The sequence below is a fragment of the Bufo gargarizans genome, chromosome 5 (assembly GCF_014858855.1).
Source record: "Bufo gargarizans isolate SCDJY-AF-19 chromosome 5, ASM1485885v1, whole genome shotgun sequence".
NCBI classification, from domain to species: Eukaryota; Metazoa; Chordata; class Amphibia; order Anura; family Bufonidae; genus Bufo; species Bufo gargarizans.
In genome coordinates this window covers 366691098-366704711 of record NC_058084.1, presented here as the reverse complement: position 1 = coordinate 366704711, position 13614 = coordinate 366691098, and the positions used below count along the sequence as shown (strand labels likewise).

The following is a 13614-nucleotide window of genomic DNA, read 5'->3' as shown; positions in this document are numbered from 1 at the left end:
TGAAAGAGTGCCAAGACCCGCTGCAGAGGCACGGAGCAGTAACATGACTGTTAATGCTCCGTGCCTCTCTGTGATCTCTTTACTACGAAATCACAGTGACAACTTTATCTCAATGTGATTTCGTAGTAAAGAGGTCACAGAGAGGCACGGAGCATTATCAGTAATGTTACTGCTCCGTGCTTCTGCATGTCCGCATCGGGTCTTGGCTGTCAGTCACGCAGCGGATGTCATGCACGGCAGCCGCTCGTGTGAAACCGCCCTAACAGGTCTCAAATTTCAGCTATTTGCAACCATAAAAATAAACTGTGCATTGGTGTTAAACAATGTATCAAACAATGTTGCAGTGTCCATTAGTGCTTGAACATATTATAATAAACAAGTGACTGTTTGTGCGCAATTGATATTAATACCTTTACCTAATATAACATTGGTATTACAATAATCATATATAAATGTGAATACTATATTTCCTCCCAGTGATGATTGTCACTGATATTGTGTGACGGTGTAGAAAGTTACTTGCAAATCTGAGGTATAAAGCCAAATGTAAACAAGTACAATCGATCGCTTAGGAGGCCAGGTATCGATAGTAGGGCTGGCGTCTGGGGCGTCCCCCTCGCACAGCCTCTTACCTGTTCCCTCCGTTCACTGATCTCCGGGCTGTGTCTCTTTGATTCTATGTAACCTACAAGTGTCACGTACTCCTGCGATATTTCTGGTCTTTCGGTATGTCGATTGATTTTACCGTAATCTTAAAGGGCCCAATGTCCTATATAAAATCCCAATTGGATTATGGAATATAATAACTTTGTGATGGTCTTAGGTGGGTAGTTGTGAATCCAAGAACGGCCAGACGCATTTCGAGGTGACAACCTCTTCCTCAGGGAGGCCACTGAGGAAGAGGTTGTCACCTCGAAACGTGTCTGGCCGTTCTTGGATTCACAACTACCCACCTAAGGCCTCTTTCACACTTGCGTTGTCCGGATCCGGCGTGTACTCCACTTGCCGGAATTACACGCCGGATCCGGAAAAACGAAAGTGTACTGAAAGCATTTGAAGACAGATCCTTCTTCAAAATGCTTTCAGTGTTACTATGGCAGCCAGGACGCTATTAAAGTCCTGGTTGCCATAGTAGGAGCGGGGAGCGGGGGAGCGGCATACTTACAGTCCGTGCGGCTCCCGGGGCGCTCCAGAATGACGTCAGAGCGCCCCATGCGCATGGATGACGTGCCATGCGATCACGTGATCCATGCGCTTGGGGCGCCCTGAAGTCACTCTGGAGCGCCCCGGGAGCCGCACGGACGGTAAGTATGCTGCTCCCCCGCTCCCCACTACACTTTACCATGGCTGCCAGGACTTTAGCGTCCCGGCAGCCATGGTAACCATTCAGAAAAAGCTAAACGTCGGATTCGGTAATGCGCCGAAACGACGTTTAGCTTAAGGCCGGATCCGGATCAAGGCCTTTCAATGGGCATTAATTCTGGATCCGGCCTTGCGGCAAGTCTTCAGGATTTTGGGCCGGAGCAAAAAAAAACGTTCCAGTCCTGAACTGAAGACATCCTGATGCATCCTGAACGGATTTCACTCCATTCAGAATGCATTAGGATAAAACTGATCAGGATTCTTCCGGCATAGAGCCACGACGACGGAACTCTATGCCGGAAGACAAGAACGCAGGTGTGAAAGAGCCCTAAGACCATATATATATTTGGCTTTATACCTCAGATTTGCAAGTAACTTTCTACACCGTCACACAATATCAGTGACAATCATCACTGGGAGGAAATATAGTATTCACATTTATATATGATTATTGTAATACCAATGTTATATTAGGTAAAGGTATTAATATCAATTGTGCACAAACAGTCACTTGTTTATTATAATATGTTCAAGCACTAATGGACACTGCAACATGTTTTGATACGTTGTTTTAACACCAATGCACAGTTTATTTTTATGATTGCAAATAGCTGAAATTTGAGACCTGTTACCTGCTGCCCAAATAATCGCAGAATATTGTAGGGGTAATATTATATTTTATTCTTTATTTCATAAAAAAATGTTAAACTGTTAGATGGTGAGTGCCTGGTTTTACATTTTAAGATTAACACTGCTTTCTGTTGTTTCTGCTGTGTGACTGAGCTTACCTTACATTACAAAATGAATCTTAAAGGCATATTATCTTTTTCTGTGAAAACAAAATACAACAGTTTTATGACATCCAAAACATGATGTCACAGTAAATAACTCTGCTTTTGTCTTTAACACATAAACATAGGAACTATAGTAAGGTTATTAGCAGGTTTAGGCTACTTTCACACTGGCGTTTCTGGGTCCGCTTGTGAGATCCGTTTCAGGGATCTCACAAGCTGCCCAAAACGGATCAGTTAAGCCCCAATGCATTCAGAATGGATAAGGATCCGCTCAGAATGCATCACTTTGGCTGCTTTTGGTCTCTGTTACGTTTTTTAGACGGTCACTAAAACGCAGCTTGCAGCGTTTTGGTGACTGTCTATGTGGAGCCTAACGGATCCGTCCTGACTTACAATGTAAGTCAATGGGGACGGATCCGTTTTTCACTGACACAATATGGTGCAATTGAAAACAGATCCGTCCCCCATTAACTTTCAATGTAAGTCAGGACTGATCTATTTTGACTTAGACTTTTTTTTAAATGAATAATGCAAACGGATCCGTTATTAACAGATACAAGCATTTTTGTGCGGATCCGTCTGTGCAGATACAAGACGGAGCCTCAGAAAACGCGAGTGTGAAAGTAGCCTTAGCTGTATACACATATAAGCCATACTAGCAACCTAGGACAGGTCCTAGCTGGCCAGCTACACACAGGACCAGCTGCACATACAGAGGAGACATTGTGCCTGATCAAACATCCATGACCTTAAAGGGGTTTCCCGAAACCCCACAAGAGCACCAGTACCCCTTCAAACAGCTGATCAGTAGGGGTCCCGATTGTCGGACCCCCACCGATCAGATAGTGATGACAAATACTGAGGATAGATCATCAGTTAAAATATGTTGTAAAACCACTTTAAATAGGTTGTGCTTTGGAGAGATACTGAACGGTCATCTGTGTAACTGCTGACTCCCGGTACCCCCACCGATCAGCTGCTTGGAGGGTAGTGTTCTTCACAGTTTACCTGCGCCCCATCACCTGGGACGGAGCAGATGTAGTTACACTGCACCGCCGCTGCAAAGGAGGTAACGCGCAGGAAAACTTTGAAGAGGAAGCAGCACTCTCACCAATGAACAGCTGATCCCAGCACCCCTGCCGATCCAATATTGATGACCGGTCCTAAGGATAGTTGATCAATATTAATCCATTGCACAACCCCTTTAAAGCCCACATGCACCTTAGTGTTTTGTCTGCAGAGAATGGTGGGTTCAGCCAACAGTCTAATGTGTATAGTGTGACCCATGATGTCAAGCAGAGAAGGATCGGATGAAGTGAATATTTTGGCCCTGTCCTTTTGTTCTCTCAGGAGATAAGATGCCACCAGAGGTTTCTGATACTGGCTTTCTCCTCTCTGCCCCCAGAATACACAGACATGTGCGGCCGAACCGATAGCTGCCAGCTATTGAATGTGTATGTCCATACCATAGTGATGAATGGGGCAGCAGTGCGATTTATTTATATGGAGGCACACAGGACCCTCAGACTCCCCATGGTGGGGGCCCCAGCAGCTGGACTCTCATAGACCAGACACTTATCTACTATCCTGTCAATGCCAGAGACAGCTCTAGGCTTCTAGTCCCTCTTTAGTACAGCGCAGGGTTAGCTGGATGAGATGCCTCAGGGTAGGTTCACAAACCGGACATACCCAAAATTTGAGAAATCCGAGGCTGACCCTCCGATTTCTTGTGGATTTGTAGTTTGAATAGTCCCATACCATACAATGGGGTTAATCTGCATGCGGACATCTGCACCAAGAAAGGACACGCTCTTTCTTGATACGATTTTTAAATCCACGTCGAAAAAAAATCTACATATGGGTTCCCACTAAAGATCAACAGGACACGGAAAACGTGGAAACTTCACCGTATGAACATGCCCATAGAGTACCCCGTACCCTGCTCCGTACTGATGAGGGGCAAGAACCTCGAATCCGCTGTTTACAGATGGCGTCTCTGCTCCGGCAGGTACAAGCACCCTGCATTATGATTCCTCCTAATAATCCACTGAATGTCTGTACTTATTAATCCAACAGGAGTCCAAATGAAGAGAAGTACCGATCCATAAGAATTGGGAACACCGCTTTCTCTACCAGACTCTTGCCAGTTCCGGGGGCTGTTGAGTGTTTGTTTGAGATGGGATTTGAAGAGGTATGCTGCTCTATAGATGTATTTCTGAACTGTACTGGGCCAACAATTGGGCCTCGGTGCTCACACAAGCTCAGCATCCTCTTCAGTGTTTACCTGCTTACTTTCCTGTTCAAGTGAATGGGACAAACAGCTGGAATTACCCTGCACCACTGCTACTTTGTAGGGGCGTGCAGGTAAACACTGAAGAGGATGCAGCAGCGCTCAGCTCCCTGACCCCTTCAAAAAGCTGATCTTGGGGGGTGCCGGTAGTCTGACCCACTGATCTGGCATTGATGTCCTATCATGGCTATAAATTTCAGAAAATTGGACATCCTCTTTAAAGGATAACTGTCATATTTTCATTATTTATTTATTTATCAGTTTTAGGACATGTTACTGCTGCAGCAGCATTATGAATAAAGCAATCTTTAGTTTCTTCACTTACCACTGTTTTCCTTGAGTTTTCCCCTTAGTTACGGCTGTTTTGAATCCTACATTATGAGGATCTTCTCAAGATGGCTCCTCTGCCAGTTCTCTGAGGCCAAAACTGCATTCCCTCAGGTCACATACAAATTTGCTGTAGCCAGAAGCTCCCTGCCAGCCAATCAGATTGGATTACTGAGAGACACGCCTCCTCACTCTGAAGCCTAATGCAGGCATGCAGTGTGAAGGACCGCCCCTCTGTCTTCCTAGCCGGAGACAGATGAGCCATAGCAACGGTCTTTTAAGGGAGCTGTGGAAAGGGACAGGGAGCATTAATGAAAACTGTTATTATAAGGTAATTGCAGATCTTTTGGCAATCATTGACAGGCTAACTCAGGTATACATGCCTAGCTCTAATAAACTAGCAAATAAATAAAATAAAAATATGACAGTTATCCTTTAAGTAAGACTATGTTCTCTACTGCTGCCTGCAGGTATATTCTGTCTGCGCAATCCATACTGGGGACTAAACTGACCCTATAGTCAATTGGATCCATCAGGTGCTATTGGTGTCCAGTTATGCCAGATCTGACAGTTTCGCTTTTCTGTTTCCTGTACCAGAAGAGTAAGGCTGGTTTCACATGAGCGAGTCTAACGCGTAGAACTTGCAGCGTGTGTCTGTGGCAGCTCCCGTACTGACCTCCCTAGCACTGACAGGTTCACATAGAATCATATTGATTTATGTTGTCCATTTCTGTAGTGGATGGAGCTGGTGACTTCAAAGCTGCTCCCATTCTCGCCGATCCGATATTGACGGCCATTCCTGTGGATAAGCCATCAATATTAAAGCACTAGAAAACCTCTTTAATACTCCTAGAAGGAGATTTATTAAAACTAAGGCAAAGAAAAACTAGTGAAATCTGATTGGTTGCTATGGGCAACTAAACCGGTTTTAATCAGTCTCCCTCTATGCGTTCTTATCAAAGGTCCCAGTCTCTATAGACAAGCATGCTTCTAAAAGAAATTGGAGAAAACCCTTCCTGGCTCTCTTATGTGCCTCCCTTGCAGACTTTCCATTTTGCAGATGTCCATTTGTTAGCAATGAAGGTTTTGATCATTTTGACTGAATGTGTTGGCTTGAAGAAATGGTAAAACAGCGAAGATTCGTTCTTTTTATTCCATAGGGAGAAACCCATCTTTTGTTTCCTAAGAAGGCCTCAGTAGAGAAGCTGAAGAAGGTCCGAGACCACATCGCATCAGAGAGAGACAAACGCCTCAACGGATCAGACGTGACAGCTCCGGTGGCTACAGGGACCGCACAGCCAACACCAAGCCCCAGCCTGGTAACTACATCATGAGAGGACGGCGGGGCAGCAACCCGTCTTACTACATTGTCAGTCTGGCATCCACATGGTTGTGTATACTAAATCCTTTGTCGCTCAATTTTTGTATTGTTCTCACAATTACTTCTGTTTTTCTCCAAAAATATTCTCGCCTTTAAATGCAGCTGACCTCAGGGTCTTTACTTGAGCAGCACAAAGTTATGTCATTCTGGACATGTGGCGTTAGCAGTGGCCCCAACAGCAACGTCCACAGCCCTTACTGTGGATGTCCCCACTGCAGCCAATGATTTCCTGCCATGGTCGTATGTCCAGTACCATTGTGCTGCCCAAGCAAGGTGGTTCTGGAGGGGCCTGACACGGGCTGTGTGAGAATGAAGTCAAATTTAATAAGTGAACACGAGACAGTTTGATGTTTTTACACATAGTGAGATGGAGTCTGAAAACCCTTTTAACCCTTCAATCGTCATACCACTTCCAGGCATCCGAAATCAAATTCTTCAAGACCCTCCAATCAAACTCTCAGCATGTTCTAACGTACGAGCTGCCTGAGCTTCAGCAGAAAGCAAGAGAACACATACCTGTCTCCGAACTGAAGGCGAGAGCTCAGGAAAAGCTTCAGCAAGCCAGGAGTCTTGAGTCTGGTAATGGATCTGAAGTATCTTTACATCATATGTGAATACCACAGGTGTCCGTATGTGCAATACGTTTTTGACAATTAATAAGTTGTCCACTATCAAATTAGGTTATGTTGTTGTTGTTTTTTTTATTTTTTTTTTATTTTTATATCAATCTATCCCCACTGGACCTGTAAAGGGTCCACACCACTTGGTTCCATCCTGGGCTGTCTTCACTGCACCCTGTATGTAAACTTCCGGCATGGACAGGGTCACCTGCGCCACTGCTGCTAATAGTTGGCCTCAGCAGTCACGTGTCCCCAAGTGGAAATGTTGAAAATTTACATTCAGGGGCTGTAGTGCAGTGAGGACAGCCCGGGATGTCTCAAACTATCAAAGCAGGTAAATATGCTTGCCTTCACAGGTCTGGTGAGGAGGGAGCAGAGTTTAAAAATATATTCAACCCCTTTAAAAGGATTTTCAAGGACTTCAGTATTGGTGGCCTATCCTCAGGATAGATCATCAATATCTGATAGGTGGGGCTTTGACTCCTGGCACTGCCACCGATCAGCTGTTGGAAGAGCGCTGTGCATTGCATAGTGGTTGTGCTTGGTATTGCAGTCACTTGAATAGGACTGAGCTGCACATAAGCCATGTGACCGATGAACGTCACTGGGCTAGGAAGAGGCTGCGGTGCTCATCAGAGTACCGTAACCTCTTCTAACAGCCGATTGGCGGGGATGCCAGGAGTCGGACCCCCACACTAATCAGATATTGATGACCTATCCTGAGGATAGGCTATCACTATTAAATTCCTGGAAAACCCCTTAAAGTATTTCACAAGGTGGCTGAAATGGATGTGCACGTTTGTGTCGCCATTGGAAACAAAGCCTAACAGGGTTTGATAGGGCTGAGCCACTAATGGTTTAATTCATTACAAGCCATTTGGGCAACTTTTACAATGAGTCTTTATTTAAGGAAAACCATCCTCATATAGTGTAATATATATGTATTTACAACGGGATAACTAGAGGGCAGTATAGAGTCCTTTCTAAACTGACTCCTAAAGAATCACTAGCAAACTTAGTGGGAGATTTATCAAACTGGTGTAAAGTAGAACTGGATTAGTTGCCCATAGCAACCAATCGGAATCCACTTTTCATTTTTCACAGCTCCTTTGGAAAATGAAAGGTGGAATCTGATTGGCTGCTATGGACAACTAAGCTAGTTCTACTTTACACCAGTTTGATAAATCTCCCCCATTAGAATTGATCATGGTGGCTCAGAACAAGCCACAGGTCAGATTTTTTTTGCACCTAGTGACACAAACTCTATATACAAGCACCTAACTATGGGAGTTAGTTGTCTGGCACCATAACTAGTGTTTTCTTTACCTTTCCAGGGCCATCTTACTTCCTACAGCCATTACCAACCAACACTTCCCAATGTTGCCCACTCTGTTCCCGTTGTTTTATTTTACGCACTTATATAGCGCTGACATATTCCGCAGCACTTTACAGACATTAGCATCACACTGACCCCAATGGGACTCACAATATAAGTTTCCTATCAGTATGTCTTCGGAGTGTGGGAGGAAACCGGAGAACCCGGAGGAAACGCACACAAACACAGGGAGAACATACAAACTCCATGTAGACCCCAGTGCTAACCACTGAGCCACCGTCCTTCCCGTGTGTTGTATTCTGGTTCCATTTTTTGCTTCACTCTGGAAAAAAAATGTTTTCAATAAAAGTATAAAATATCTTTGAACCTTTGTGAAAGGTGTCCTTATGCCCTGTCATTACAGACACCACTATGAATGAAGAGGACTTCTTGACGTTGGAGCTGTTACGCTGGTTTAAGGAACAGTTCTTCAGTTGGGTGAACAGCCTTCCTTGCAGTAAATGTGGAGGGCAGACTGTAGCTAAAGGATCACTTACCCCTTCTGCTGATGATCTGCAGTGGGGGGCAAACCGGGTGGAGAATCATTACTGCAACAAGTGTCAGCACATCAACAGGTTCCCAAGGTGGGCATTACAGGCTGTCTTATATTGGTCAAGGAATCAGTTGTTCTGATCTTAGTTTTTTTCCCCCATTTTTTTATCTATACATGTTCCACGTATGTGTTCATATGTTTGTTCTGGTTTCTGTTTAGATTTTCTTTGCTTCCCCCTTCAAAGAGGACCGGTCATCACAAAATGCAGAGCAATCTGCAGGCAGCAGGTTATAGAGCAGGAAGAGCTGAGCAGACTAATATATAGTTTTGTAGAAAAAGATCTATTAAAACATGTACCGGTAATTTATACATTTATATCTCTGCTCTTTCTGACTTCAGTTGTACACAGGGGAGGTGTTATTCTCTGTGTAAGTGTGTATACAGAGATAGCTGTCAGTCACTGATAGCTGTACACATGGGTGGTCTTGTATAAATTATAAATCTTTTCACACAAAACTATATATCAATCTGCTCAGCTTCTCCTGCTCTATAACATGCTGCCTGCAGATTGCACTGCATTACATGGTTACAAGTTCTCCTTAAGGCCCATTTACCTATGCAGATTAAACAGGGATCTGTTGCTAACAAAGAATCTCTATGGAGATGAATGATCGCAATAGTGATCATTCACCCCCATACAGAAAGGATGCCTGCTGCATGTAAATGCATCTTAAACGCATGGGCAGTCATTGGAAACAAACAGATCATTGTCCTTAGGGAGTAACCCTGCATACTACGTGTATGACTTACTGGAGGATTAGTTGCTTTTATTGACATGTCTTTTGATATCCTAGTGTCAGGGCCTTTTACATATGGCGTCTGTGTTCACGAGAAATTTCATATAAAAGTGATTAGAGACAAGAAAAACTTACCTTAGCCCTGTGATGGCTAACCTCCGGCACTCCAGCTGCGGTAAAACTACGACTCCCAAGATACACACTTGCTTGGCTGTTCTCAGAACTCCTTAGAAATGAATGGAGCATGCTGGGAGTCATAGTTTCACCACAGCTGGAGTGCCAGAGGTTAGCCATCACTGCCTTAGCCACATTCTGCAAGTTTTCAATCACAGACCTATGCTTGATTCATATATAAAAAAAGAGTCTGAAATGCTGTAAATGGGTTGTGCCAAGTTTAGATGTTATCCCCTATCCACAGGATTGGGGATAACCAACTGATCACTGGGGGTCCAACCACTGGGGCTTCCACCAATCCCGAAAACGGGAGTCCCGTTCCCCAGATCTGATAGAGCGGCAGATCAGCATGCACCCTGATGCACCATTCACTCTCTGGCAGTGTTCCTCAACTCCAGTCCTCAGGGCCCGCCTGCCGGTCATGATTTGAGAATATCTCACAGACTGAATACCTGTGGTAAGGCTGAGTTCACATCAGCGTGCAGCCTCCGTTATAGGAGCAGGAGAACAGAAAGGACGGATTTGTCACATAACCTAGCCGAACGGAGTCTACGTGCCCCATAGACTATAATGGGGTCCATTTAGGTTTTTGTTTAGAAGAAGATTTTTGAAGCTGAGACAAAAGTCCTGCACGCACAACTTTTGTCTCCTCTTTAAAAATCTTCCTCTGAGCGGAAAACCTAACGGACCCCATTATAGTCTGTGCAGCCGGTAGGCTCAGTTCTATGCAGAATCTGTTCTCCTGCTGCTGTAACAGAGCAGGAGAACTGAAAGGTTGAACGCTGATGTGAACTCAGCCTAAGGCCCTTTGCAGACAAGCGTTCCCCCCGCAGCGAGTCCTCAGCGCAGCTCCCGGCCTGAACTCCCAGCGCTGCCGGGGATCACATAGCAATATATTGATTTATGATGCTATGTAACTCTTACAGTTCTGGAATGTATTGGATAACACTGACATAATGCTGTCAGTGTTATCCAATACATTCCAGAACTGTTAGGGTTACATAGCATCCTAAATCAATATAATGCTATGTGACCCAGTCAGGCCCGGAGCTGCGCTGTGGACTCTCAGCGTGACAAACGCTCGTCTGCAAGGGGCCCAAGTCCTGATGCACTGACACTAATTATATCACCTGCTCAATACCAAGGAAATCCAGAGAACATGACCGGCAGGTAGGACCTGAGGACCGGAGTTCGGGAACTCTACTCTATGGGACCGGATAACTTCTAAACTTGGCACCACCCCTTACAGATAATTATTGCCCCTATTGTCTTTTTTCTTTTTTTTGAGAAATATGGGACTTTTTTCAAGCTAATTTTGAATTTTGCTAATATTTAGCAGTGATGTGTTTAAAGGGAGTCTGTCACCTACTTTACCCATATTAAACTATTTCTCGATAATAAATTAGTAAAATGTCACAAACATTTAGCATTTTGGAGGCATGCCTGTTTGCTTTGTTCTAATGGAGTGGTAAAACCATATGTTTCAGATACAATGACCCAGGAAAGCTTCTGGAAGCCAGACGTGGGCGATGCGGGGAATGGGCAAACTGCTTTACCTTGTGCGGCAGGGCTTTAGGGCTGGAAGCAAGATACGTGTGGGACTCCACAGGTGAGCTGGAGGCTGGAAATACTTCCCAAGACTCATTCTTTTTCATTGCTGACTATGACACAACTTACTTGCCAATTGCTTACAGTTACAGTAATATGTCCCATTGTATTTACTTTGGGTATGCTATTTGTCTAAAGCTGGCCACCCACATTCAATAGCTGTCGGCCAAGCCGCTATCTCCCGTGACTTATGAGTTGTCAAAGGGGAGAGAGGAGAAAGCCACTGCCAGACACTTTCTCGTGGTATCTCCTGGGAGGACAAAAGGTTTGGTTGAAAATATTCACTTCACCCACTCCTTCTGTGGAGGAGAGTCGGGAGTGTCCCATACACATTAAAGACAAGAGTTGAACGGCACTCCTCGCAGTTTGGGTGGTGCTCAGTGGCAAATATGGTATCAATATTAACAGGAAAACCACTGCACTCAGAAAAGAAGGTTGCATAAATATCTTATTTATTTTCTTATTTTTTTTTTGTATGTATATATCCATCCGAAATTAATTCATAATTGTATACTGGCCAATTGTATACAAAAAAATAAGGCTACTTTCACACTAGCGTTCGTCGGTCCGCTCGTGAGCTCGGTTTGAAGGAGCTCACGAGCGGAGCAGAACGCTTCCGTCCAGCCCTGATGCAGTCTGAATGTATGCGGATCCGCTCAGACTGCATCAGTCTGGCGGCGTTCAGCCTCCGCTCCGCTCGCCTCCGCACGGCCAGGCGGACAGCTGAACGCTGCTTGCAGCGTTCAGCTGTCCGCCTGGCCGTGCGGAGGCGTGCGGATCCGTCCAGACTTACAATGTAAGTCAATGGGAACGGATCCGCTTGAAGATGACACCATATGGCTCAATCTTCAAGCGGATCCGTCCCCCATTGACTTTACATTGAAAGTCTGAACGGATCCGCTCAGGCTACTTTCACACTTTAATGCAGACGGATCCGTACTGAACGGAGCCTCCGTCTGCATTAATATGATCGGATCCGTTCAGAACGGATCCGATCAAACGCAAGTGTGAAAGTAGCCTAAGAAAATAAATAAGATATTTATGCAACATTCTTTTCTGAGTGCCGTGGTCTTCCTGTTAATATTATCCCATACACATTAGGCTGTTTGCTGAACCCACTGTTCTTCTCGGGTTACATGTATGTGGCCTTAAAGAGGACCTTTCATCTGTTTAACTCTAGTCTAATTAGGGTCTTACCTTATAGGGCGGCCCCTACTGATGTTTTTTTTAAAGAGCTCCTCCCTGGGTATGAGCGATGCGCTCACAGCCAGGGAGAAGAGAACCGCTCCAGTCTCCGCCTAGTATAACCAAGTTGGCTAATTAGAATATAAGGCGCCGGGATCGACGGGAGACAACAGCGGCCGAAAAAATTAATTAAAAAAAAAAGTGCGATGACATCAGTGGGGGCCGCCCTTATAAGGTAAGACCCTAATTAGACTAGGGCTAAACAGATGAAAGGTCCTCTTTAAAGGGAATCTTTAGTTCGTCTAATTACAAAGCTTTTGTTGATACCAGGCTCCGTTCTCGAGTTATGATACTTTTCCTTAATATGCAAATTAGGCCTTTGGTGCAATGAGGGCACCACCCTTGCTCTTTTGCTCTTGCTGTTCCCGACCTCCGCTCCTGTCTCTGGCCAGCCCCTCCCTGGCTGCTTTGGTTGACAGGGCCAGGCAGTTGCAGGGAGGCCACGGAAAAGAGTGTAGCTTGGTTACAGTAAGAGCAATGGCGATGCCCTCACTGCACCAAAAGCCTAATCTGCATATTAAGGCAAAGTATCATAACTCGGGAACGGAGCCTCGGATCAGCAACAGAAAACCAGTGTTGTAATCAGGTGAACCACAGCTATGTGTCTATGTAAAGAATTTGATGGGGAGATCACTGGTGGGAGACCCCCTTTATGTTGTTAATGGCCATATGCAGTTCAGCCATTCCACGGGTGCTATTTGGGACCCCACCCTAATATTTCTGTAACTATCAAAACCCAGTACAGGCGGCGAAAGATGTTTTTACAGATTGACTAACACGTGTAGAGCGGCATGTCACAAATAAGTGCATGTTTTCACACCCTGCAGATCATGTCTGGACTGAGGTGTTCTCTTCATCTCAAAACAGATGGCTTCATTGTGACCCATGTGAAAATGCCTGTGACAAGCCCCTCTTATATGAAGTCGGATGGGGGAAAAAGCTTTCCTATATCATTGCATTCTCCAAAGACGAGGTAAGATAGGTAACCTGCTTTACAACATTTTACTATTCATTATATCTGGCTGTATCAATAGTCTTTAACCCCTCAAAGAGCGCCTGTCAGCATGATACTGCCTGGTAGGGTTGATCTTGCTTATTTTAACGATACCTGTCTTGTGAAATTGGCTTCTGGCATTCCTTAGAAAAAA

The 13614-nt window shown here is 44.8% G+C and overlaps 1 protein-coding gene across 1 annotated transcript in view; it reads left to right on the top strand.

Moving 5' to 3' along the window:
• The window catches only part of NGLY1 (N-glycanase 1), a 34907-nt gene that overhangs the window by 1959 nt on the left and 19334 nt on the right, over window positions 1–13614 (top strand). The window contains exons 2-7 of the mRNA XM_044294492.1: window positions 4233–4347; window positions 5934–6092; window positions 6571–6733; window positions 8514–8733; window positions 11101–11222; window positions 13294–13439. Of these exons, the coding sequence (XP_044150427.1) occupies window positions 4233–4347; window positions 5934–6092; window positions 6571–6733; window positions 8514–8733; window positions 11101–11222; window positions 13294–13439 (925 nt within the window). The remainder of the gene's footprint in view (window positions 1–4232; window positions 4348–5933; window positions 6093–6570; window positions 6734–8513; window positions 8734–11100; window positions 11223–13293; window positions 13440–13614) is intronic.